At 38.4% G+C, this 24,628-nt stretch overlaps 1 protein-coding gene across 9 annotated transcripts in view; it reads right to left on the bottom strand.

Annotated features, from left to right (window-relative positions):
• Positions 1-24,377, bottom strand: part of NFIB (nuclear factor I B) — a 213,540-nt gene extending 189,163 nt beyond the window's left edge. For 6 of the 9 annotated variants that reach the window (XR_013994477.1, XM_081066981.1, XM_081066982.1 and 3 more), the window contains exons 1-2: positions 23,167-24,324; positions 16,490-17,021 (exon numbers count right to left, since the gene is read on the bottom strand). Coding sequence is in view for 8 of the 9 variants with exons in the window: in XM_081066981.1 (XP_080923107.1) it covers positions 16,490-17,021; positions 23,167-23,196 (562 nt within the window). In the remaining variant the exon portion in view is untranslated. Of the gene's footprint in view, positions 1-16,489; positions 17,022-17,412; positions 17,549-23,166 lie in introns of those variants that run through there. The other 3 variants (XM_081066987.1, XM_081066988.1, XM_081066983.1) reach the window with 3 other exon arrangements.
• Between the last annotated feature and the right edge of the window lie 251 nt (positions 24,378-24,628).

The raw sequence follows: 24,628 nt of genomic DNA, 5'->3' as shown, positions 1-24,628 counted from the left end.
GGACTATCAGAGACATAAAGGATTAAAAATATATACCACCATTCAAGCCCATGAAAAGGTTTGAAATGTTAAAGTCTTATTTTCCTGCATAAATACCCTGCCTCTAGTATTCCCTGCTAGGCAACAGTTATCGGTATGTTCCCTTTTGTTTCCGATTATGTTTATGTCTGGGATTATCTTATAACCCAAAAGAGGGCTTTACAAAAACTGGACAGTAGTAAAGTATAAGGCATTCTAAGAAGAAATTTTTGCAGAAATCCAACATGTCTTTATGCTCCTAGGAAAGGCTACTTCTTTAAGTCACCTGCAAATACTGAAATGAGCATTATGATTTGCTGTGGTTCTATACTGTTCACTTCTTTAAGAATTGATTTGAGACATTACAGAGCAACTACAACACTGCATTTTAATTTTTGCTATATTGATATTTTTTTCTTCCCCTATTTGGCATAGGATTGCCCCTAACTTAATGCTCTGCCCCACAAAAGATAGATCAAGTCTTCCAAAATGCTTAAGTGTAGGTGGTGAGCATTCATTCACTGAACAAATAAGTACTCAGTACCCACTGTGGCGGGTACTGTACTGGTTGCTGATTAAAAGTCATAGCAATAATTGCAAACATCTCATTGAGGACTTATAATATCATGGACACGGCGTTAAGCACCTCACAAGCACTTTCTCATTTCACCCTCACAACTGCCAAATAAAGTCAGTGCCCACTCCAGAGCTCAGGAAACCAAAACTTAGAAGATACAACTAATTTCCCCAAGCACAGAATAAATAGTAGTAAAACAAACATCTGAATCTGCAGCTTGAGTCCAGAATAAGCTCTATTGCTAATATGGATAATATACTTCAAATGGTCTTACTTTACTGATTCTTGAAATTCAACGTATATTGAGGTGGGAATGACATTTCTTACACCAGTGGAAATACAAAAGAAAACAAAATAAGTCTCAGTAAAAATCAGACTTTCCCAGTCTGAGGAGCTTCTCTCGTATTACATCAATAACATTCATCTGATTTGCCCCTAACGTTCTATACTCAGGTTAAATAATTTATATTTATTCATTCAACAAATACATATTATCCATTGTATAGTGCCTTCCTATAACATTTTCATTGATTTTGCAGCCATGCACTTGCCTAATATCCATCTTTTAGTCATCTATTTTTCCATCTATAATTAGGCCTCTAAATGTGCCTTCAAGCTTTCCCGAACATAAAGCATCAAACTAGAAATTAGCTACTAAAAGTAACTGAAATTAAACTTTTTCTGAGACTGCTAATATCTCTGCTTTAATTTATTGATCTCTGCTGTATTCAGGTATGCCTCGATATACATAAGTACATTGCAGGACACTGATAAAACATAATTTACAGATAAATCTTTCATGTTATAAAAGAATTCTTACCTTAGCAAAAGGATTCATTGAAAATGTCCTTTTGAAATTGAATTCCCCTTGTGAATTTAATATGCTTTCGTTTCTAAAAATTGAACTAAGAAAAAAATTCTTCAAAATTTTAAGACAGCTCTGAAATAAAATAAGGTATGTGGGTGTTTGTTCTAAACTTTAAACAAGAAATTTTTAAAACCTAAGATGAGAGTTATATACCACACAAAGGAAAATAGAGGTACAATAATTAAACGAATCTAAAAATTATAGAAATCCAGGAACCAAATCTTAAACCAACTCCTCATAACCAGTTCCACCTTTTCTTCCAATATCTAACTTTCAAAAAATAGTTTTGCTTACTACCAATCTCAAACATAACCTACAATGTTACTGTAAATCTGGCAGGACATTTTTCACAGGTGCTTTCTGTTTTCCAACCACCATCAAATCCATATTAGTTGACTATACTTAAACAGTATTCTCCATCCACTGAAGAAGAGAACGGAGTCATTTTTATGAAGACCATGGCTGCAGATTGACTTCATTAGAATATATCCTATGAAAAGGTATAAAAGAAAAAAACTGGACTCTTGAATCAACTGATCTCAATTAATTACAAACGATAATACAAGACTTTTAATCATGATTTTCCTCTATGTTCCTTAAAAAAATACTGCTGTGTTCACAAAATGACTCTCTTCATTATTTATGCTTATTTATGCCCATGTAGCAATAAAACTAACACAAACAACCAAAGTGGCTTTGGCCCTCTCTGAGACTCAGTACCCACAGCTGCAAAGTGAGAAGATCTCTAGGGATTCTCCCAGCTCTAAAATTATATGAGTTAAAGACCTCATTCTTAAAAAAGAAAGCTTTTTATCTAGATTGAACCACATGATTTGACTATTGGACTTTGAATTGAGCAACGTGAAAGTGTTACTCAAGAGGCGTTACACGTTTCTTATTTCTCTTTAATAAATAAAATGTATTAAAATCCTACATTTAACAAGAGTATGCTAAGCTTTGGCAAATATTGCTAACATGAAGGGCGTCATCCCTGTGCCATGAAATTCCTAAGATGGGAAAGTCCTAAGATGCCAGAGCTAAGAGGGCTAGTGGAAGTCCTCAAGCCACTTCCCTCACTTGACAGATAAAGTAACTGAGTCACTGAGAGGCCCAAAGTCTCCCAGGTGCTTGCAAGCAGTAGGGCTACCAATTTTCTTCTCTTCCTCTTCAGCAATCCTGCTTCATTCACTATGTGGCATAGAGTGAAACTCTACAACAGTAAACTGAGGAACAGAAGAAGGTAATTCCATTACCGGGTCACTAAATAATTGAGAGCCTAATTTTTCTTTTTTTTTTTAATGCAAAGACCCTCTGTTCAGAAACTTACAGTTCAGAGTACATTAAGTAAAACCAAGTCCATATGCAGATACGTCTTCTCCCATATGCATCTTAAGAAAATAGCAAACAAAAAAATAATTTATCATCTGCCCCTACAAAACAAAAACTGAAATTAAAAGGAAGAATGGAGTAAATCTAAATTGTATATTTCATTCCTTCTAAAAGGATTAAATAACAGAATTCTAAATGGTTTGTTTGTACTTTCCATGCAATATGTAGATTAAGCATGAAATTCTGTTTGGGACACTTTGACATCTGTTTTCAGTGCATTACAATGAAATCTGGGGACATGATACATACATTTGCTGTAATAAAACTGTCACTAATCAGTGTTTTCCAAAATATTGCCCATAACTATTACTATTCAGTAGTCTCATTTGCATGATCTAATATTGTTGCTACATGATGTTTTTCCCTGACAATGTGTTAGCTGGTCCCAGGCACATGGTCAAAAATGGCTGCAAACCACTCAATAATCTCAGCTTTTCCATAGTACTCTGTACATACGCATGCAATCTGTCCTAAAATTGAACTAATACTTCATCCTTCCCAAAATATTCTCCCTATAACTGAAGCAGCCAAGGTTGAATTCATGTCAACAACAATAAAGAGCCCACATCGAGGAGGAAATTGTGCCTCATGGGGCTTCTGCAACAGAAGATATAAACATAATCCTAACTCAGAAGTCCCTTCAACAAATCTGTGATGTGCTGTCTGATTAGTGAATGCAGTGTCTGTCATCAACTTAAAACATTTCTATGAAATGCAGAACAAGATTGGACCGGACTTTAAAATAGGGTCTACTTCATTTTCTCTAGGATTAGTAAATAGCTACGTCAATGGCAGGTACCAAGAAACACCAGCTCACAAAGTATTAACACAACCTCCTGGATATCAGATTGAACAAATGTTTCCACTGCATAATACATATATCTGGCGGGTCACGTACAAAACTTGGATTTCAGGGGAGAAGTAATTCTGAGATGTTTGGGGTGGGTTTTTTTTTTGGATGCCAGCCCCCCCAAAAAAAAAAACTTCACTAAAAACCATTTATCTACCTATGGTGATTCGAAATGATTCCATATTGTATCAGTACTTGGAATTATATTCATATTACTTAATAGTCCAATATAATTTCATTTTATCCTCCTATGAACTCATCTTAAACCTGAAATATGTTCCTCTATACACATGTTTTACATTATACAAATGTTGGATACAAAAAACAGATTAATTGTAGGCCCTAATGCTGTGTTTGTTAGTACTAAGAAGTCATTCCAAATGTTCCAAAAGGGATTAATGTAGTATAACAAGTCTATTTAATTACTGTAAGACCAGTGATCCTCATATTACTATAAGCAGCTTTTCCCTTATTTGGAGACTGTAAATAAAACAGATATTGTTACATGATAACTATAAGTCTTATCCAAAAATATTAATGCTTTCCCATCAGGAAATTTAAAGCACTAGGATAGCCTCCCCAGGAGGCTACAAAAGGCAACCCATATTTAAGATCCAGACATGGGTTCCCATTTTAGGTCGACATCAACTTTACATCCTACGTGTAAACAAAGCTTTTCCAATATGTTAAAAAGACAAAATATCAAATCCTTCTGCCATCAACAGCAATCCATTTTACATATCTTTAAATATTTCAGATGAACTTTGTTTCACGTACTAAAACACGTTTTTTGATTTTTGTCTATCTCATGAACAGAATAGCCACTGAGCACCAGGTACGTTCTCAAAAAAGAAAAGCCATGACACAGATTATTAAAAATTATGTGCCAGAATCTAAACAAGCTAATCAATGTTCTGATGCTGTTTTCTGTACACCCTGGTTACCTTTTAACTGATGAACAAACAGTGAAATAACTTTTCCTATTAACTCCTGGTTAGAACCCCTAGGCGTTATTACAAAATGTTTTCTATAAGAATATGATTTTTTTTTTTTGCACTGCATCAATGTGAGATGCGATTTAAGGTATTTCCCTAGTAGGGAGGTAGACGGGCTAATCTGTCCACTTTCCAAACCTTCTGTGCAAAATGAGAGAGGGGAGCAACCCACTGGGCCCTGAGCAACAAGCATCATGACTAGCTGCCCAAGCATCTGGTCCACACCGTGCTTCAAGCCCACTCAGATCCAACCAACCAGAGCCACTGAAGTCCAACACTAATCCCCAATCTAGTTTGGGCAGCAGCAAATGTTTTAACCACTTCCATTTAGCTTCCATTTGTTCCTAATAAAAAATGAAATTACTTTGAGTAAGAAATATTAACTTTTTTCCTCTAGAGATCATTGAATTCATTTTCTTAACACCATAAAAAGGACAAATGAGAAAGAATGACTTACAGGAGAAGCGTTAAATGGCAATAAAGTCAAAACAATTCATGTAACTAATTAAACATCCTGAGTTTCAACCCAACTAGGTGTCATCTTTTTTTTAATTTTTTATTTTTCAATTACAGTTGACATTCAATCTAGGTGTCGTTTTTAAATAAGACACTTTCAGACAGAGATCTAAAAACCAGCAGCTTGCTCTCTTCTTCAGGAACAATCCAGTCTAGCCACGTCATCATCACTTCTGTCCAACTAAATCTAAAACATAAGTGTAGTTCTCCCAAATGTTGGCAATTTAATTTTTTTTTTTTTGTAAATAAAAGTCTTATGCTTTTACTGGAGTGCAGTGAGTTACAAGGAATTGCAATGAATTACTTGCTAGGAACACCCTTCATTCCTCATGAAAGTTGAGTTACTTATTCAGAAAGCCTTTGAAATACTCTTAGATTGATCAAGAAATTAATTATCTGGTAATTCTGATGTAAAGGAACTTGTACAGTAATACCATTTAAATAGATTTGAGGACTATATACAACTATCTAACTTCATGCGCCTACATTCAGAGGATTTACTCACAAATATTTATGCACATTACTCTGATCAGGATTTCCATTTTCTATTTTCCTTTCTATCACCTGAGATACATAACAACTAATTGGTGACCTCTTGCTTCAACACTCAATCACTCCTTCTATTCACTACTGGGTAGTTTCTCTGGAACTCTGCATTATGCTATGTTGCTTTCTACAGAGCAATACTGGCTATTATTAACATTATTCACATATTATTCACATATTTTATTTACATGAATTATTTCATGCAATCCTAAAACAGCCCTGTTAAGTAGGAATTTTAATCCGCATTTTACAAAATGGAAAACCAAAGCACATGGAGCATAAGTGACTTGGTCAAGGTCACAAAACCGATAAATGGCATAACCACGACTAGAACCCAAAATGTCAGATTCGTGCACTTACCTTCTATGCTCTACAAAAACTAAAAAGTCAGGAAGAAGGGAGATGTGCTCAATGCCGAAAGCATTGAATCCAAAATTCAATGGATGACAGAATATTTTAAAACGCATGTTGTCTACTCCTCGATCCATGAAAGAACCATCCTTCTTAAGTAATTCCTGCAAGCTCTAAGCCCTACCTCTCTCTTTTTCCCCCTCTAACTTTACTTCTCCTCTTCAACTCTGCAACCCGCACGCATGCACGCACGCACCAATTACCCATGGTTCAGGAACTTAGCCTCTTTAACTTAACAGCTGAGATCCATTTTAAATTCTTTCAATGGAGGAACTCAGGCTGACTTCTGAAAGAAGCCATAGGCATTTTTTAAACCCTCAGGGGCTGGTTGCTGTTCTTGAAGCACAGTCCTACTGCATATGATGCATTAGCCCACTAACCATATCCAAACCCAACTCGATTGGCTCTACCACCGAGGACACCAGTGAATAAAAAGAAAACCAAAAAAGATGTTTCATAGACTGGTTTTCATAGGAGAGAAGAGAGAGAAACTAAGGCTACTGATTAAAATCAGATTCAGTGCATTTCATGCACCCTTCCTCCTCAGACCCCTAGAATGCTGGATTATCAACATAATTAATGCTGAAAAGCATTTCAATTCCTGGATCTTGTGAACATTCCTGTGCAAAAATAGTTCCAAACTACAACAACAACAACAACAACAACAAAGAAAGAAAGAAAAAACAAGAAAAGAAAGAAAAGAAAAGAAAAGAAAAGAAAAAGAAGGAAGAAAACCTCTCTCACCTGCCATTTCAGATATTTTTCAAATGGGAATAGAAAAGTCTGGTGCTATTTTCCAAGGTTCTAGTGCCTATACCACTCTGTCTTTCATCTGTCAGTGTATCCACACACATGTATAAACAGTATGCGGCATACAAGTAAGGAAATGCACATTCTAACTTAAACTTCCTTTTTTCCTCTAATAATTTAAAAATAAAATGTAACAGCTTGGATTTTAAATATTTAATCTGGCAAATATAGGAAAATTCATGAACTACAATGTCATATTTGGCAAAGAAAAATTTGGTAGGATAAAAATATCTGTGTTAACATTTTAGAAGGCATTTCCAATATTTTAAAAATAAAATTGTTTCACTGCTTCAGAAGAGAATAGAGATAAAATTCTCTATTTTTGCATATGAGGTCTTCGTGGGGAATAGAAAAAAATAATTTTTATATTCATTAACATAAATATTTAATTTCGCATACTTGCAAAAATCCCTACAGAAATAAAACTTCAAATATACTAATGGTTCACTGCTATGTCATAAAATTTAGCTATTTAAGTCACAAAGAAGAGGCTTCCCCTAAAATTATAAGAGGAATACATGTAGTTACAACATTACCCTCGTTTTAAAAAATTTTCGTTTTTGTCCTATATGTTGAGTATACAACTTTTTCCAATACTGAACAAAGATTTAGAGGGTGAAGTTTAAAAGTCAGTCGTTTTAGAACTTACACATTGGTCATCAAAAAGCATAACTAAATTTACCACTTTTACTCTATATAATGACAGTAAAATATTTTTATTGTAACAGCTCAAAATGCTGAAAAGTAATTATTAAGGAAGCCATAAATATAAAAAGCTGAAAAGTTGACCTCAGAAGACGGGGGGAAAGGAAACAGTGATATGCATCATTATAAACCTCGGAAACTTAACATCTAAGCAGAAGAAATCCAAATGCCTCCAAATGCCAGAATACTATCCCCCCACCTCCTGGAGCAAGGAGGGCTGCAAATTTGTCCCCATCACTGTCAGCAAACAAAAGAAAGTCACTTCTACAGCCAGACCATGTCAAACAGAAGACGTAGCTACTGCCTAGGGACGCCTTGAATCCACTGGGGTGTAAAGTCAGGGCTGGGGCTTTTTGTCAGCTATTACCATAAAAGAATAAGAGGAAACAGTGACATTACAACACAATAGAAAGGTCAAACAGCTTGCAGCCATTTCATGACCCAGACAAGTCAAGGTCAAAGGATTCAGGTAGCAACTTAGCCAGGGCATAAGTTACAGCACAAATGAATTGTTTTAACACATCAGCTTTGGTCAATTAAACCTAACAAGGCAAGTTGCATCACGTAGCAGGGTTCCTGACACCAAGGCCAGAAGCTGAGACCGACCTCATAAAACAAGGCTTTTAACATAGCATAGCAAATTTAAGGTAATCCATCCAGAAACTGCAGATGTCAGAATAATAAAATACAAGTTGTCCTAAGCAGGAACATTTTTCACACTTCAGAATTCACTGATAGAGGGGTATAGTCTTCATACTGACATACTGGTGTTATTATCATAGGCATAAATGTAATCCTCTACTCACACGAATTACAAAATACACCCTCCTGCAAACTTTCTTAACATCTGCGTTCCTTATTAGATTTTTGTCCTAACTCTACCTGTTAACAGCAATGCATTTCTCTGTGGTTTTTTTTTTTTCAATCTGAGTTTTGAAAAATCAAGTTTTAAAAAGTCTTCAGCATCACTCAGCAGCTGAATATACATTAGTGTCATAATAGTAACTGATGCTTGTTCGATGCTTTTGTGTAGTTTGTGGGAGACACATGTATTTTAAAATTCACTTGAATCCTATTTACTTAATTTTCTATTTTGAGAAATGGAGTTGAAACTAACCAGAATTTTAAAACTGCATGTATGTGGAATCAAGAATTTTCTTTGAAAGGTAAGTCTGATTTTTTTTTTTTGCACTTGCTTAAACAAATCCCATTTTCAAGTGATTTCTGCTTCATCCATAACTTACTACATGCTCCAAGCTGCCTTAAAATGGGATTCTGGAAATATACAACCTCCAGGCAACTCTCAGCTAGTAAAATTACTTCATCCATCACCCCATATTTTCAATTATATAGTCCTTATTCAGAGTCCTTTAATTTGTCTGTGATTCATCAATGCTGTCCTGTTTAAACTATCATCATAAACAGAGAATACGTGTATCTGAGTGTTTTATTATAAACAATATATTTATGCACAAGAACAGTTTGCATTCCCATCCTAGAACATTGCTTAATGTAAATGTTTAGGATTTGGGCGTGTTTTGTGTGTGTGTGTGTGTGTGTGTGTGTGTGTGTGTTTTAATGTGGCCTTCAATTCAGCCTCAAGGTCTTTCCACCTCATTGGTTAATTGGTAGCCATTTCTTCCAATTTTCTGAATAATATAACAACCCAAAAGCCCAACCATTCAAGTCCCATTAGCCTCACATCCTGTAATGTTCAGTCTAATACAAGCTAATCCCGCAGACTCACTCCTCACTACACGCACTTAGTTTTCACAAGTTCTCTGCAGTTTGATGATTTGTTCTCTATGCCAAATCCTAACAACTGAATTCAGTTAATTAACCACATCACAAAAATAGAGTTCAAGGACCCAAGAATGTACTTTAAAATGAGACGACATACCATGTTGCCACAGAAAAGTGAGCATGATTAAGAGGAAGCTCCCCTCTTGCTATGTTTGGCACTGAGGCATGCTGCTGTAATAACTCCAGTTTCCGATCGCATAACCACTAGTCCTTGAGATTTCTAAAATTATTCCTCCTCCACAAGGATGGAGGAAAAAAAGTTGGAAAACTTTGCTTTGAACATTATGTTGGCTAATCGTCTGCTCTGCCACAGCACATACACTGAAAAAAACCCTCAAGTGTCACGAGTTCTACTTTCATCAGCTGCAAGCTAGCAATGCTACTCTTTCACAAAGTTGAATGAAGAGAAACTGGTACCCAAAAAAATCAATGTAACTTTACTAACAATAGACACCCCCAATAAATTTTAATTTTAAAAAAGTAGTTCCAGTCAGAGCAAGGGATCACCCTTGCCTCTGCCCCTAATTTTCAGATATTTGAGAGGTCTCTATTTTAATAAGTGTTTCATATGCTATTTCCACTCTCTCCAAACCTTAAGCTCCACACAAAGCAATAATTATTCCTTTGATTATAAAGTCAGTTATCATGTAAGCCACTGGGATGACAGAAATGAAAACTTACTTATCTCAACTTCAAGAATTCCAGAGAATTCTGACTCGGCCTCCCATTGGGTCCCTCCCTTTTCAGGTACTGAAATTCCAACTAGTTGGCAGAGGGCAAGAGTAAGAGTTTTTTTCTAAAAGAGTATTTCTTTTTTAAGCCCACTGGTCTAGGTTTTCCATCCAATCAAGCATAATGAAATTTTATGAGGAGAGAGACTTTACTAAGTCAGATATCTTGGATTGTTGTTTCAAATCACAGTGCCAAATTTAAAAGGAAAAAGTTAATGGAGGATTAAAACTTTCATTTCCTTTTGGCAGTTTCCTCCTAAATCCCAAATTTAGGGAAAAACAAGTAAATAAAAAATCCTACCAAATCTATATAACTATGTATAGATATACTCTTCCAATGTACTACTTTTGAAAACAGAAACTTTAAAGCACCAAAGCAGTGGTGATAGGTGGCCTCCCTGAAAGGCTCTAAGTCTTCAGTGGCACACTCGCAGGGAGGGAGCCACCTATGGGAGACCCAAGCATCACCTCCTGTCACTGCAACTCACAACCCCCCCAGATTACCATTATTCCTGAATAATGAACATCATTTCACTTCTTTTACATATGGAGTTATTTTACCACACAAGAGGCATACTGCACTAAATGTTCAAATCCAAACCCATTATCTAGATGAATATGTTTTATTACAAAATGTGTAGTGCTGTGTATAAATGAGTAGGGATGCCTAATGCTTTAAGTGGAATATTTTACCAACCTTTGCTGCCTCCAGAAAGTGAGTCACTGTATATTTTTTAACTATTTGAAAATCATAATTGATATAACAAAGGAGTCTTCTTTCTCTCTCTCTCTCTCTCTCTCTCTCTCTCTCTCTCTCTCTCTCTCTCTCTCTCTGTCCTTTCCCTTTGAAAAGTGAGATCATATTAACAGCAAGGCAAGAGCTTAGTATGCCATATCAGAACACAGATGCCAAGCTTTCCCAGCTGGCAAGTGGGGCTTCAGAGTTTAACTCTTGAATTGTCTAGCCAAGCTCTCTTATGGCAGGGACATTATGGAATAGAGGGCGAACTTCTGGCCCCTAAGACTGTGTTTTCTTCTTATCAGTGAGAAAATTGCTAAGTATCTTATCTGACAATATATGTTCCCACAAAAGTCTCATTAAGCCGAGGAGCAAGACATGCCAATAAGAGCCCTTCTTTATCTGGTGAACTGTGTGTAAGCCAGAATGCAAACAAATGAGCACTAGAGTTCATGAGTTCAGTCAAGGACAGGATGCTAGATGGGAAAACTTAACAGTGTTCCCCTAAATCAAACATGCTTACAGACTTGATGCTCCCTGAGCATTTCACAACGCCAGCATACCAAATCTTCCTACAGAGCAGCCTCATTTTAACAAATTAGGAAAGCTTCGTTTTCCCCATAATGGGAAATACCTGCAAATGAAGTGAAATGTATTAAAATGTTAAAATATGCTGCCAACTTGAAAACAATTATCTAGTTAAGCTTTTCATAAAGAAATAATTGTTACCCAAAAGGATTCTAAAAGTCAGTAACTGAAGGAGGGAAATAATTCTTAGCATTTGCTTCCTCAGTCATGGTACGAGACAACCAGGAAGGACTCTATCTCAAAAATAATAATAATGATTACAACTTCCCGGTAAACAAGTCACATTTTTCACAACTTCAAAATGTACTTTAAGAATCATAATATTTAACAATGAAACAACAAAAGTTGCCATCTAACAATGGATCACAATTTTAAGGGTGCCACAAGGCTGAAGGAAAGTCCTCTTTCATAAGAGACATGCCGTTCCTGGACTCTCTTTAGCATTCCAAAACATGTGTAATGATAGTGCAAAGTTCAGTCCAAACATCAGTTAGGCTGACTTAGTTTAAACTCTAATCTGCTAAATTCATGACAACAGTTACCGTCTCTTGAGATCTTAACTTCTTGATGTGTTGTGACCTCTCTCTTTCTTCAGAACCCTTCCCTGCTTCAGAGAAAGCCCAGACCCCACTACCCTACCCCACCCTGCTTTTTTGTCCCTTCAGACAAGACACAGCCTGGCGATTCCAGGCCTCCCTCCCATAGAGGAGACTTCCTTCTGTGCAGCCCTTTGGCTAATCCTTCTTATTAATTAACAAGATAATGGTAGTTAACCAGAAGGCAATATTAATGCTAACTATCTAAGAAATTTCAACCAAAATTATGTTAGCTTTTTGGTGGCTTTTCCTGGTGTGCACAATTGTGCACTGAGAATTTGGCAACATTCTGATGCAGAATTGAGACACTCAGGAATGAATGATTTATATCAGACCTTACACGCAGGTTTCCTCATTAAGGTTTTCTCTTTTTTTTTTTTTTTTTTTTTTTAACATTTCCACTGTCGCACATTACTAACTAGAAAGAAAAGTAAGGTCCTCTCAACGTGTTACTATAAAAAATCTGAGGGAACCAAAAATTGCCTAAGAAATAAGCAGTGATGTGACTGAAAGCAGTAGTCAGTCATACTGAATGAGTTACAGATCACTACAGTTGGCCTGTCCTCCACAGCCGTCTCATAGCACGCCACGCATCGTATAGTCCACTTCTGTCCCAGTAAGGTGTGCTGTGCAAGGCTTGCCTGCTTTTGTTTTGTTTTGCTTTGCTTTGCTTTCATGACTGCAATCACAAAGACAATATGGGGAACAGGTACCACCTGCCCAAGAATCATTGGACATCTTTAATATCTTTTGGGAAAATGGAGGCCCCTTTAGAGCTATTTTTTTCCTTTAATCTGTCACAGTCTTAAAAAATAATAAAAAATAAAAACTTAAAAAAGAAAAAAGAAAAAGGAAGGGTTTTGTATTAGCTAAGGTCTGCTGCAGCAAACAAGCAAGCAGCTTTCATTCAGAGATTGTCAAAAACTTTCCAGTGTGCCCACTGCAATGCGGATGCCAACCAACGAATCAAAGGCATTCAGCAACTAGACAAAGAGGGTCTGATGCCAACCTCGGTGCCACTGGCAACCATTATTGGCATCAAGCACAGTGTCTGCCTTTTTTTTCCCCCTCGCCTGGCACTTCACAAACAAAATGGCGGTTCTTGTAGCAACGAAACAGCTGAAGCGCAGCCCTCTGAATCAATAACGTCAAATGATTTTATGGATTTAAACACAGTTACTTCCAAATGATGTGTGTATTTTAGGTAAAGTGTGGGTGGGGGTTTACATATTTTTATAAATGCCTACATCAAATATGACCCTTTACTAATGTAGAGAAATAGAAAAATGGACTGAACTGTGGCCAACCAGGCTGTATGCATAGACGAAGCTGAATAACAAAGGCATTTAGCTTTCAAGAAAATACTGTTCTGCGGCCATGTCATGCAAAAGTCTAATGAACTATATATCAAAAATGATTTCAAAATGCATAATTTTTTCCCCAAACCATATCAGATGCACATGTAATACTACAGCTCGTGTCAAAGCTCTAGTAACTCTTTCCACATTTCAAAAAAGATGAGGCTGCTGGGCACGAAGAGGGAAAAAAAAGAAGTGTGGGTTGAACCAAAAGAGAAAGAGGGAAAAAGAAAAGCATAGGAAGTTGGTCAACAATGGAAGTTTATTATATGTTGGTCTTTATTTCATCCTCCAGAAGAGATGCAGTTTGTGATCTTGTATAAATAACCAAGAGGATTACTGACATTTCTAGATCTGGAAATTGTCAATATATTGTAACATCACTCCACACTGCAATGCGGATGCCAACTAACAAATCACAGGCATCCTGAGCTAAACAAAGAGGGTCTGATGCCAATCCTGATGCCAGTGGCAACCATCTTTGGCATTCTCTCTGTTCTTTCTCATGTTTTCCTCCCAGTCGTTTAGAAGTGGGGTGAGAAAGAAAAATAGGGGAAAGATAATTTTGTTGCTCATTCTGTTGCAAATATAACATTTTTCTTCTCCGATTTTTGTTTCATGTTTTCCTTTATACTTCTTTACCTGATTTATAAAACAGACTTAAGTGAGTTTTCATCTACCTCTAGAGAAGAAATAAAAAGTCATTATGGGAGATATGCAGCCCTCTGACTCCAGACTTATCCTTTAAGATGCTTTCTTCAATCAATTGCACTGCAAAATAACATACCCTATATTTGACATGTATATAGTATATATGTGTGTGTGTGTGTGTGTGTGTGTGTATATAATATGTATATATTGAAAAAGGGAAAACACAAAAGCATCTTGATGTGACTTTTTCAAAGAAAGAGCCAATAGATGTTAAGAAGAGATGAGGCATTGGCAGGTAACAGAAGATACAAATTAGATGCACAAGGTAAAATAACGAAAGGTTTTTACGATAGAGACGCAAAACAACAACAAAATCAATATTTTAGCTAAAAACATGGTCTCCAAGAATTGCTTAAAACTTTACAATTATCATGACTGATGGTGCAAGGCAGAAGGCATTTGTGCATTTTTCTTTCTTCAATCTATCTTCACAAATCCAAAGGATATGTTCTTTATTGTCAATTCATCAACCAAGAGAGTTGGCTGCCTGCCCCGGGAGCGAATGTACATGCGTGCACACCTCAAGGACTAGCCTTTAAGCACGTTAAAATGTGAGCAGCAGTGAAGCGCTTGCAAACCTTCCCTATCCTGCACTAAAAAGTTATATGACCCACTTTTTAAAACTTTACTTCTAGCCTTGACTTTCACAACACAGTAACGACACAGTTACAGTCAATCCAACACATATATACAGCCCACCTTAAAATGTCATCTCCTAGACAGCTGTCAATCAAATTAAGTGCTATGTGTTAATGAGCTTTAATTTTAGGACACACAGGGCAAAAATATATTTTTACCCAAACCATCATTACTTGGACTTCAATTCGTAAATGCATGGAAATAATAAATGTAATGGTTTCGTTTTTTTTTTAAAGAGCAATATTTCCAAAAGCACGATGTCCAGCACCATTATTTAAAATCAAACTAAAAAAATTTAAATGACATTTAAGCATCTTTCTAAAACTGTATCGAGGAACTATAAAGACAAGAAGCACATAGTAAGTTACCTAGATTTCTGAGTCAAAGAGTAATTTTGGTATTTTATCTTTCGGATGATAATAAAGTTCATACCAATTTATTAAATCTCACATTTATATAAGAGACATCAGATAACCAAACCCCTGCCACCTGGCTATCTATAGGCCATTTTCCCTACCGCCAGGCCAAGTTAGGAAATAACCCACCATCTGTGGCAGATCAAACTTCAGTCCACTTTTGGTATGCTGTTTTTTAAAATAATGTTTTACTATGGACTGTTGCTAATACAAGGACATCTATATCCTGACACATTGATTTGAAGAAAAGAAATTCTCACCTACTTAAGGAAAATACATTAAGAAAAATAAAAAGAATAAAGAAACATTTCATCAACTCAAAATACACTCAGCAAAAATATCACCTATTTTTGAATTATTCAGGCAACATTTATACCACTCTGTTTATCGAGCATTTTTTTTAAATAGGTATGGTATGTGGTTCCTGCATTCTTTTTGAGATTTATTTTAAACCAGTAGAACTAGTCCACTTTCTGTTTTTGTTGTATAAGAAGAACTGTGGCTTTTCTCCTCGGTAGGTTTTATGATTTATATTTAAGTAACTGACAATATTAAGTGTTCCCAAGTCATTATGGGGAAATATTATAATATAAACAAGCACTATAATCATTTCATTTACAGTGAATATTATACAATCAAAATTAGGTATTGCTAGAAATAGAAATATTTAAATTAAATAAATCTACATCTACAAAGATATACTCTCTGATATTGGCTCTCTTAAGCATTTTGTAATAGGAAATGTTAATTCTTATTTTCAGTGCAACAGTACTAGATTCGTGAACAAAGTTCATCTCCCTCGTTAGTGATGAGGCTAACACAAAGATTATGAAAGAGTGGGTTGACGATTCCTAAATAAAGTGACATTTGCAAATAGAGAAAAGATGAGTAGGTGCAAAGAAGGTAGCCCAGGACAAAACAGTGAAGTGTAATACACCGTATTTTTCAGACTATTCTGAAGTAGATTATTTCAAAGACATTTGAAAACGTATCTCTTTGTGGTCTTTCTTTAAATACCCACACCCATCCAGGGATGAAAGCTCCACATCTATTCCCATGGCTCGCACATGGCAGTGGACATCTACGTGGACGACACCCTACCCAGAGTAGGTGAAGAAGGAGATCTGGGGGCCGCGAGGACCATCTAACTCAAGCCAGATATTCCATACACTGGTTTGTGGGCAGTGTTTGCGGTGCTAGAAGAAAGAACAAGCTGCTCCTACCTTGCTCCTGCACGTAGTATGCCAAAAACAAATCAAGCTCCTTAACTGACACTGTGATATGATGAGGCTGGACACAAAGTGCTGGGTTTGTGCAATGTGGGGATTTCATGAGCCGTTCTCCATCGGTACTTTCCAAGGGGATTCCTTTGAACAGGATCACCATGACTAGATCCAGACGCCAGACTTTGTCTGCCTGTCGCAGGCAGTCGATTCTCCTAATCTTACCCTTCTGGTCAGGATTGGATAAGACACAGCACGGGTGCTTCTTGCCAGTCACGGTGAGCACAAAGTCCTCTCGGTACTCCTGGCGGATATCTTTGCGCAGTTTGGCCAGGAGCCTGGACGCCCACTTCTGTTTGATTTCAGGCTTTTCGCTGAGGAGCTCATCTTTGACTGCTCTTTCTTCATCTTTTGACATTCGCTTCTCATGCTTTTTAAAGTACTTGCGTTTTCGAGCCTGCAGGTTGAACCAAGTATAGGCGATTGCACGGACATGTGGAAGTAGTGCCTCGATGAATGGGTGAAATTCATCCTGTGGAAAATGAGATGGAGGAAAAGAAGACACACATGGTCAGTTTAGTTTTAAAGGCTCAAAAATAAACTAAAATAAAATAAAAAGACCACAATCCATTCCCAATTCAGCAACAAAAAGTTATGCATAAAAATAACACTCTTATTTAAAATGATCAAAATAGTAGAACAAGGAGAAAATAAAGTATGCCCAGCTGTCCCTTTTCCACCAAAACTCACAGGTTGATTCTCCCTCCTAAAAAGAAAATAAGATTTATATTTGAATTCCCATTCTGGCCCCATCCCCCTCGTTCCCATGCATCCTACATTCTTTAAACACATAAGTAACCAAGGTGCTTGGCACCTAATTTAATATTTAAATATTTGATTGACCAACTAACACTACGCAGTACCATTTTACAAAGAACACAGTGAGATTTTTTTTTTTTTTAATCGGAGCAGAGCTGTTCAGAAGGCAGGAGCGATGCCACAGTTCATTTCTCTTCTCTGTGGCACAGAAACACAAAGCATATAGATGCTCAGTGTAATGCCACACAGTTCCCGCTTTTGGAGCATGCTCTCAGCAAGAGGCTGCTGGTGGCACAAAGAGCATGCGCCATTAAACTTGATCCATTTTCTTATCAAACGTCCAACATTCCAACACTGAAACAGCACCATTCCAAGAGTGGTAACTAGAGAAACCGGTATACAGTAAGGGAAAGTGGGCAAAGGACACAGCTTGTCGTATCAGTGTCCTGAACAGAAGGTTTCCATACTTTAAGCAATGCAGTCGCTCCCTCCACTGCCAACACTAGCCCCCAACACACACACACACACACACACACACACACACACACTCTCTCTCTCTCTCTCTCTCTCTCTCTCTCTCTCTCTCTCTCTCTCTTTCTCTCTCTGTCTCTCACACACACACACACACACACACACACACACACAACTCACTCACACTCTCCTGCTCTCTCGGAGACATACAGACACACTCTAGTATTTTTAAATAAAAGTTTATAAAGTTCAAAACAAAAATTACATGAATGTTCTTCCAGCAGCTTTTCCTATAGAATCAGAAGCCCCACAGACTCAGTTAATTTGTTAACTGATCACATGAGTATGGCAATTATTCTAAACCCCTTAAAAATCAATCTGAGGTGAACAATGAAAAATGGCAACTTGGCACCAACTTTACATTCTTTGTGTCTCTGTATGCGGTGGCAGGGTGACACCAGGAGTGCACTGCTGGTCACTTACTGCTTTTGTGGAATCAATACAATTCATTTGCTACGCACATGAATTCTCTGACAGGACCATGAGTGCACGTATGTAAGTGCGTGTGAATTTGCACGTGTGCAGATGGTATAGTGAGTGCCGTCTTTTGAATTCAGTGGCTTACCTTAGGCTCCTGCATTTTTCCTGCCTGTTTCATCTAAGCCTTTTTCAAGGAAGCGAGGCACGAGGAGTGGCAGATAATCTTTACCTACAGATATTTCAAGCTACTTTCCAAAGCAGTCAGTGAGTGTTTCATTACTTCCTGGCGTAGGTAAAACCTGTCTTCTAAGCTCAGGCCTATTCCTGTTCAGAGAAAGACTTTAACATCGTGTGCATGCATACTGCATGTGTGCAATAAGTCAAGATCTGAACCAAACAAGAACTTGTACCGAGGCCACTACTCTGGTCACGTTGACTATACCGTCACCTCAGCCACAAAATAACTTTCTCTAACTGATCTTATGCCAAGTTAAAATTTACATACTAGTGTTAGTCACCCTGAACTACGTGGAATAAATTCTATTTAATCAGCAGACTGATGAATTCCATTAGTTAAAGATGATGAAAGTGCAACTAATGACATTCTAACAAAGGTGTCCCCAAAATTCCCTATAGTTAGGAATCCGTTTTTTATGATGAAACTAAAAGTTTCAATGCCGAAGACTACAGCATGTTAGCAGTTTGCAGATCAGAAAAGGAAGAGGTGTGTATGTCCCCTCCAATTAATAATGTGGTTATCAAGTGTTTTAACATATTGCCGTAAAACGTCCCTTCAGCGGAGTAAGTATAAATCAAAATTTTATAACAATACAGAACACAGATGATTACATCACAGCGTGAGCCATAACCAAATGCCATGGAGGAAATCATTAAACCGATCAGTAGTTTCCAGCAGAGATTTGAACAATTCGGTTACTATGTGAGCACGTTAAACTAGGCCATGGAAAGAGTTAAACCACAATCTGTTCTTTGTGTGGGAAGGCAGCCCTGCTCACAGCAACCACAGCCCATGATAAGACCTCCCTATCTCCATACACTTTCTGATGCCATGCTTTCAGCTTTCACTGTAACTACAAAAACTTTGTTTATCCCCTTTAGAAATATATGCAAAAGGAAACTCTGCTCAAAAGGAAGTGTGGACTTCAACTTATAGGGAACTCACTTCCTATAATCTGACTTTTACTATGATTTATTGATATGATTCAAAAACATACATATATACACTCACAAACTAAAATTTGAGGATGTAGAGAGAACATGGGGGGGGCAGCTTTGTCTCGCTCATTTTACCCTGGCCATGTTTTAAAAATGCAATATTATTTTAACAGATATTAAGCAATGCGGTAACTCTTAAGCACTTATATCCTTAAGTACTATGTTCAGTGACATTTCTCTCTTATAAAGACATCAAACACACTTCTGATTAAATTTATTTGAGTTTCAAATCATCTATTCAATAACAAATCTCAAAATTTTAATAAATTACTTTAAACAATCAAAATGCAATTTGAGGGGTGAATTTGGAATTTCTCAGCAAATGCACTCAATACAATGTTTTTTAAAAGTTGCCTTGAGTTTGCTGCCAATGTTGCTAAGTAATATTTTAAAACATACTTTTTTTAAATTGATAAACAGAAGTAGCAAACTTTCTCAGTCCACAAAGTTGCCTTATAAATATCTTTCAGGGCTTTACAATTATGCGGATTCCATTCAAGTGAAACAGTTACTGACAAGGAGACATAGCCTCAAAAATAAAATGATAATAAGTTGGGTTTGCTATAAGTCACATACATTTCTGTATTAACATGTCTAAAAATGTCATCTTCTAAGTGTGACTATTTTCTAATGCTAAGTTGCAAGATACTTTTAATAATTTTGAGGGATATAAATATGGAGCATAGAAACTTCATCCAAAAAGGTGATTAAGGTATTCAAATGTCCAATTCATAGGCTGTCACAATAACTCTTTAAACAATTATGAAAATTAGTTTTTTTAAAGCAAAGCATATATGTGATCTAAGATCTAATGGCTCTATACTACAATAATATGCCACCTTGCTCTTGCAGAATTTTTATTAAAATATAATTGAGATTCAGTAATTCTGTTTAAACTTCCTTTAGTTGAACTAAACAAGTTACAAATTTCAAATATAAAAGCAAACAGTCCTAATTGCACTAAACATATTTATTTTTCTTTACAGAAACAATAGTTTCCGTGAAAGGGATGGAAAATTAGAGCAATATAGGGCTAAGAGTAAATACTAGGTGTTCTTGGAGCATTGCTATATAACAATAAACTATTTTAAAAGTGTACCTAAAGAACTTGAAAAACAATGAAAGAAAAAAATTCACTGCAATCATGCCAAATGAAAGTTATATTATTAAGGATTTACATTATTTTTAGAAAAAGCAAATATTAAGTCATAGGTGATGGTTCTTAATTTTCTTCATATATCTGATTTATACCGATGTATAAATATTGATTTATATCGACGTACTTATATTTTTGCATAACATTTGCTAAATATCAACTTTAACTGTAGCTCCTTTTGAATTAGAATTATTTCTGAAACCTTATTGCAACAACTGAGACACTTTGTAAAGTTTTCAACCAATTAAGCATGTTTGTTTCTCTATTTTTTATTTACATATCCTAAAAAACGTTTTGCTATAGCTATTAGGCTCTTGTAATACAGAACTAAACTACTGGTCTGACATAAAAGCAACACGGTTAATGCACCCTTACTTTTGCAATACCTTACATTAACCTACAACGTCACATAGACAGTATTAGTTAAGTGAGAATTCTAAAGCTAAAATTCCTTTTCTAATTTAGGCCTTAAATCCCAAAACAGTTTTAATAAGTCAACCTAGACTTACATTATTAAAATAGTACAGAATATTAGTCATCATGAATTAGTGTTGGTAAGTATGCCTCCTTGAATACTAATGTCATAGCTGAATGATAATGCCGTATATGCTTTTAATATTCCATATGTCCTGTTGCTGTAATATTTTTAACTTATACAAATTAAGATAAAGTTAGTGAGCTTCCAATACTTATTTAGAGGAAACTAAAAATGTAATGTAATCGGTAGCATTAGTGTTTCTGAAAAGCCAATGTTGGAAATATAAATTAATACAGGAAAGCAATCCTGTACAGGTGAGAATAAGTGATTCGGTACTTTGTAAGTGAAAAGCTTACCTCCACTTGTTTTATTTGAACTCTGCCTCAATTATGTAAAAGTAATATCAAATGGACATAGTTTACCAGAAAGAGAAAAAAAAATCCGGATGATGGGTAATATGAAAGGTAACTTTAACAACTAAAGGCAATTCGTTATACCTGAAACAGTTCCATCATCATATTTATTGGTCATTATACATAGTTTTTAAAGCACACATAGCTCAACAACTCATTTTTCCAGTTTTGTTAAATTAAAGTGCACGTTTACTTGCTGAAAATAGCGATATCTAAGTTAATCATACTCAGATGCCAAACAAAATATAAACAATAAAAAATGTGTCAGCCAAAAAGCTACAGGACTGTATCCAATCACTGAGTAATAAGCCTTATCATTGTTTTCATCTTCATTCACAATTTATGAATGCCTCAGTCCTTTTGAATCACAATGGCTTCTAATTGTCATACAATTGAAATCTTAATTGTTTGTCCATTATAAAAATGCATCATTGTGATATCGGATTTTTAAAAAATTGTAACACACCTAAGACTAAGCAACACTTCTTTAACTGTTTAGTTTTTATGGGAATGTCAAAGAAAATGGTTATCAATTACCAATCATGCTATTGCCTCCTAAAAGCTGAAGTTGACTGTCCCACACCTTTAGAGGTTTAAAATACTGCTTCAGAATAACTCTGAGCTAACATATTTAGTTAGTTCGTCAGCTGGTTAGTAAGCTGGGCAACAGTGAAAACTGCCCCCACGTAAGTCTGTTGGATCTCGTCACTTTTACATGCGATCGCCTGGTTTAAAACTGTACAAATTCTGTTCTTAAGAAAGTATCAAGTCAGTATGTTATTTCAGAACATTGTTCCTAAAGTCTCAGGGCAATTTTCAAAGTGAATTATTTTTTTCTAAATGTCCTTCCTTGTCCAGCATGACTTTCTGCCTTCGCAGCTACACCTAAATATCGTCGAAGAAACAGGTCTCCACAAAATGAACGTGTTCTCCTGCAAGTCCTTCACTTTCACCACAACCAACTGACCGGTGTCAACGTCAAGATCGCCTCCGTGGTGCGATCCCTGGAAACCTCAAAGTGCGGATCCCGCAGGGCGAGTTTCGGATCCTCCAATTCAGCCAAGGAACGGGTCCCCGGACCACCACGGCCGGATCGCTCCCTCGCCCGCCCACTGCCCGCAGCGGAGTCCAGAGGCGCCCACAAGGACTCCTGCTAGAGACCCCTCGCCCAAGTTCACTGGCTGTTTACACGCGCTTGGCCCCCCTAAAGCTCCCCTAAAGCCGGAGTCCGCCTCAGCGCGCGCGCGATCAAACGAGAGGGGTGGTGAACACCTTGGGCAGGGGCACCACGCAGAAGGAGGTACGCGGGGGGCCCCCCGGGGCTAGCCCTCGCGGGCCGGGGCCCTGCCCACCCTCGGCGGCCTCGCCCGGCCCAGCCGCTCCGGCAGCACGCGGGCGCCCGCTCTTCGTGCCCAGGGCGCGGGGCTGGGTGTGCGCACTGGCCGTGGGCTAGGGGCCGCGCGTCGGCTTCCACGCCGCACCGCAAATCCCACCGCAACTCGGGGCCACTTCTTCGAGGGACCCGGGTGTGCGGAGGTTCACTAACGCTGCAGACCAGAGCAACGAAACAAAACAAAGGCATTGCGGGCCAGACAGAAAACTCGAGAGCGACCGAGACATGTACCTGAGTGAGACAGATGGGAGAATACATCATGACTTCGCCTTAAAACGCGCTTTCCCGGAGATGCCCAAGAAAATCTTCGAGAAGCGAGAATTTCATCTATTCATTTTACAGTCGTCTGAGACCCGCGAGGCGATCAATCAGGACGGGGCTCTGCGCCGGATCACCGCAACTTCACAACAAACCCGGTCCTCCTTAAATAGCCAAAGATTCAAGTTCACTCGGCGTGCTAGATTTCCCGGGGTGAAATCCAATCTACACTTTTAACCCTCTGGCCGTCCGAGCGCGCTGGCCGTGCCCGCCGAGGCCGCCGCCGTCGCCGCTGCCGGTGTTGGCTGCCTTTCGCCTGGGTTGGGGGATTTGTTTTCTGTGTTGCAGTTGTTGTTGGGGGTTAGGGGGTGCGCAAAGGTTCGGTGTGGGTTGGATTGGGGTGGTGGTTGGTGGCGAAATGCTTTTTTAAAAAAGGCGGGGAGGGGGGTGCAGGAGAGAGCGCGGGAGGGAGAGGCGAAGAGAATGTGTCACCGCACTGGGAAAGTTCAAGGTTACAGTCCGGAGCACTGCGGCAGGATCCCGGAGAGGCGATCGCAGGCGAAACTTTGCCGCGAGCCGACCATGTGTGTGCGCGAGGGGGAGCGTGAGCGAGTGCGCGCTGGTGGCGGGGCGCGCGCGGGAGAGGGCCGGGGTGGGGGCGGGGTGGGGTGAGGGAGAAGGGAGAGGCCGGGGTGAGGGAGGGGGCGCGAGCGCCGGTCTCCCGGGCGGAAGAGGCTCCCAGCGCAGTCCCTCGCTGCAGCCGCCGCTGCCGGCGCCGGCTCCTCCACGCCCGGCCGCCCGCCTCGCCCCGCGTCTGACCCGGCCGAGCGAGGCTACTGCTGCTGCCGCTGCCGCTGCTGCCGCCGCCGCCGCCGCCGCCCAGAGCCCAGGGAGATCGGAACGAGCTCCTGAAAAATCCCAGGCGATCAATCGCGCTCTCCCGCTAGGCTCCAAACTCCTCTTTTCTGCTCTGGGCTCTTTTTTCCCCTCCCTCTCTCTCGCTTTCTTTCCTTGCAAAACTTGGAAGTTGAAAAATTCACCGGTTCCACCCTCTGGACCCCGCTCGAGCTCTCTCCAAATCAGACTTAAGGATTGTTTTATTATTTAATTACACAATCATCGCTTTACTCCTCCTCCTGCAAACGCGCATTCCTTTTGCACCAGCCTCTCCACACCCCCCGCCCCCCACCTTCCTCCTCCTCCTCCTCCTCCTCCTCCTCCTCCTCCTCCTCCTCTAGCGTGTCTCTCTCTCTCTCTCTCTCTCTCTCTCTCTCTCTCTCTCTCTCAAAGGTCTCATACCAGTGCAACAAAACCATGAGGTGTTTTTTTTTTCTTTCTTTCTTTTAAAATAGATCTTTCCGCCCTTTGGGCAAGTCCCACACCCTCCCCACACCACCACACACACATACACACCCCCGAAAACCCGCCCTGGAAG

The sequence above is a fragment of the Rhinolophus hipposideros genome (genome assembly GCF_964194185.1).
Source record: "Rhinolophus hipposideros genome assembly, chromosome: 11".
Taxonomy (NCBI): Eukaryota; Metazoa; Chordata; class Mammalia; order Chiroptera; family Rhinolophidae; genus Rhinolophus; species Rhinolophus hipposideros.
The sequence above is the reverse complement of the archived record's forward strand: the minus strand, read 5'-3'. Positions and strand labels throughout refer to the sequence as shown.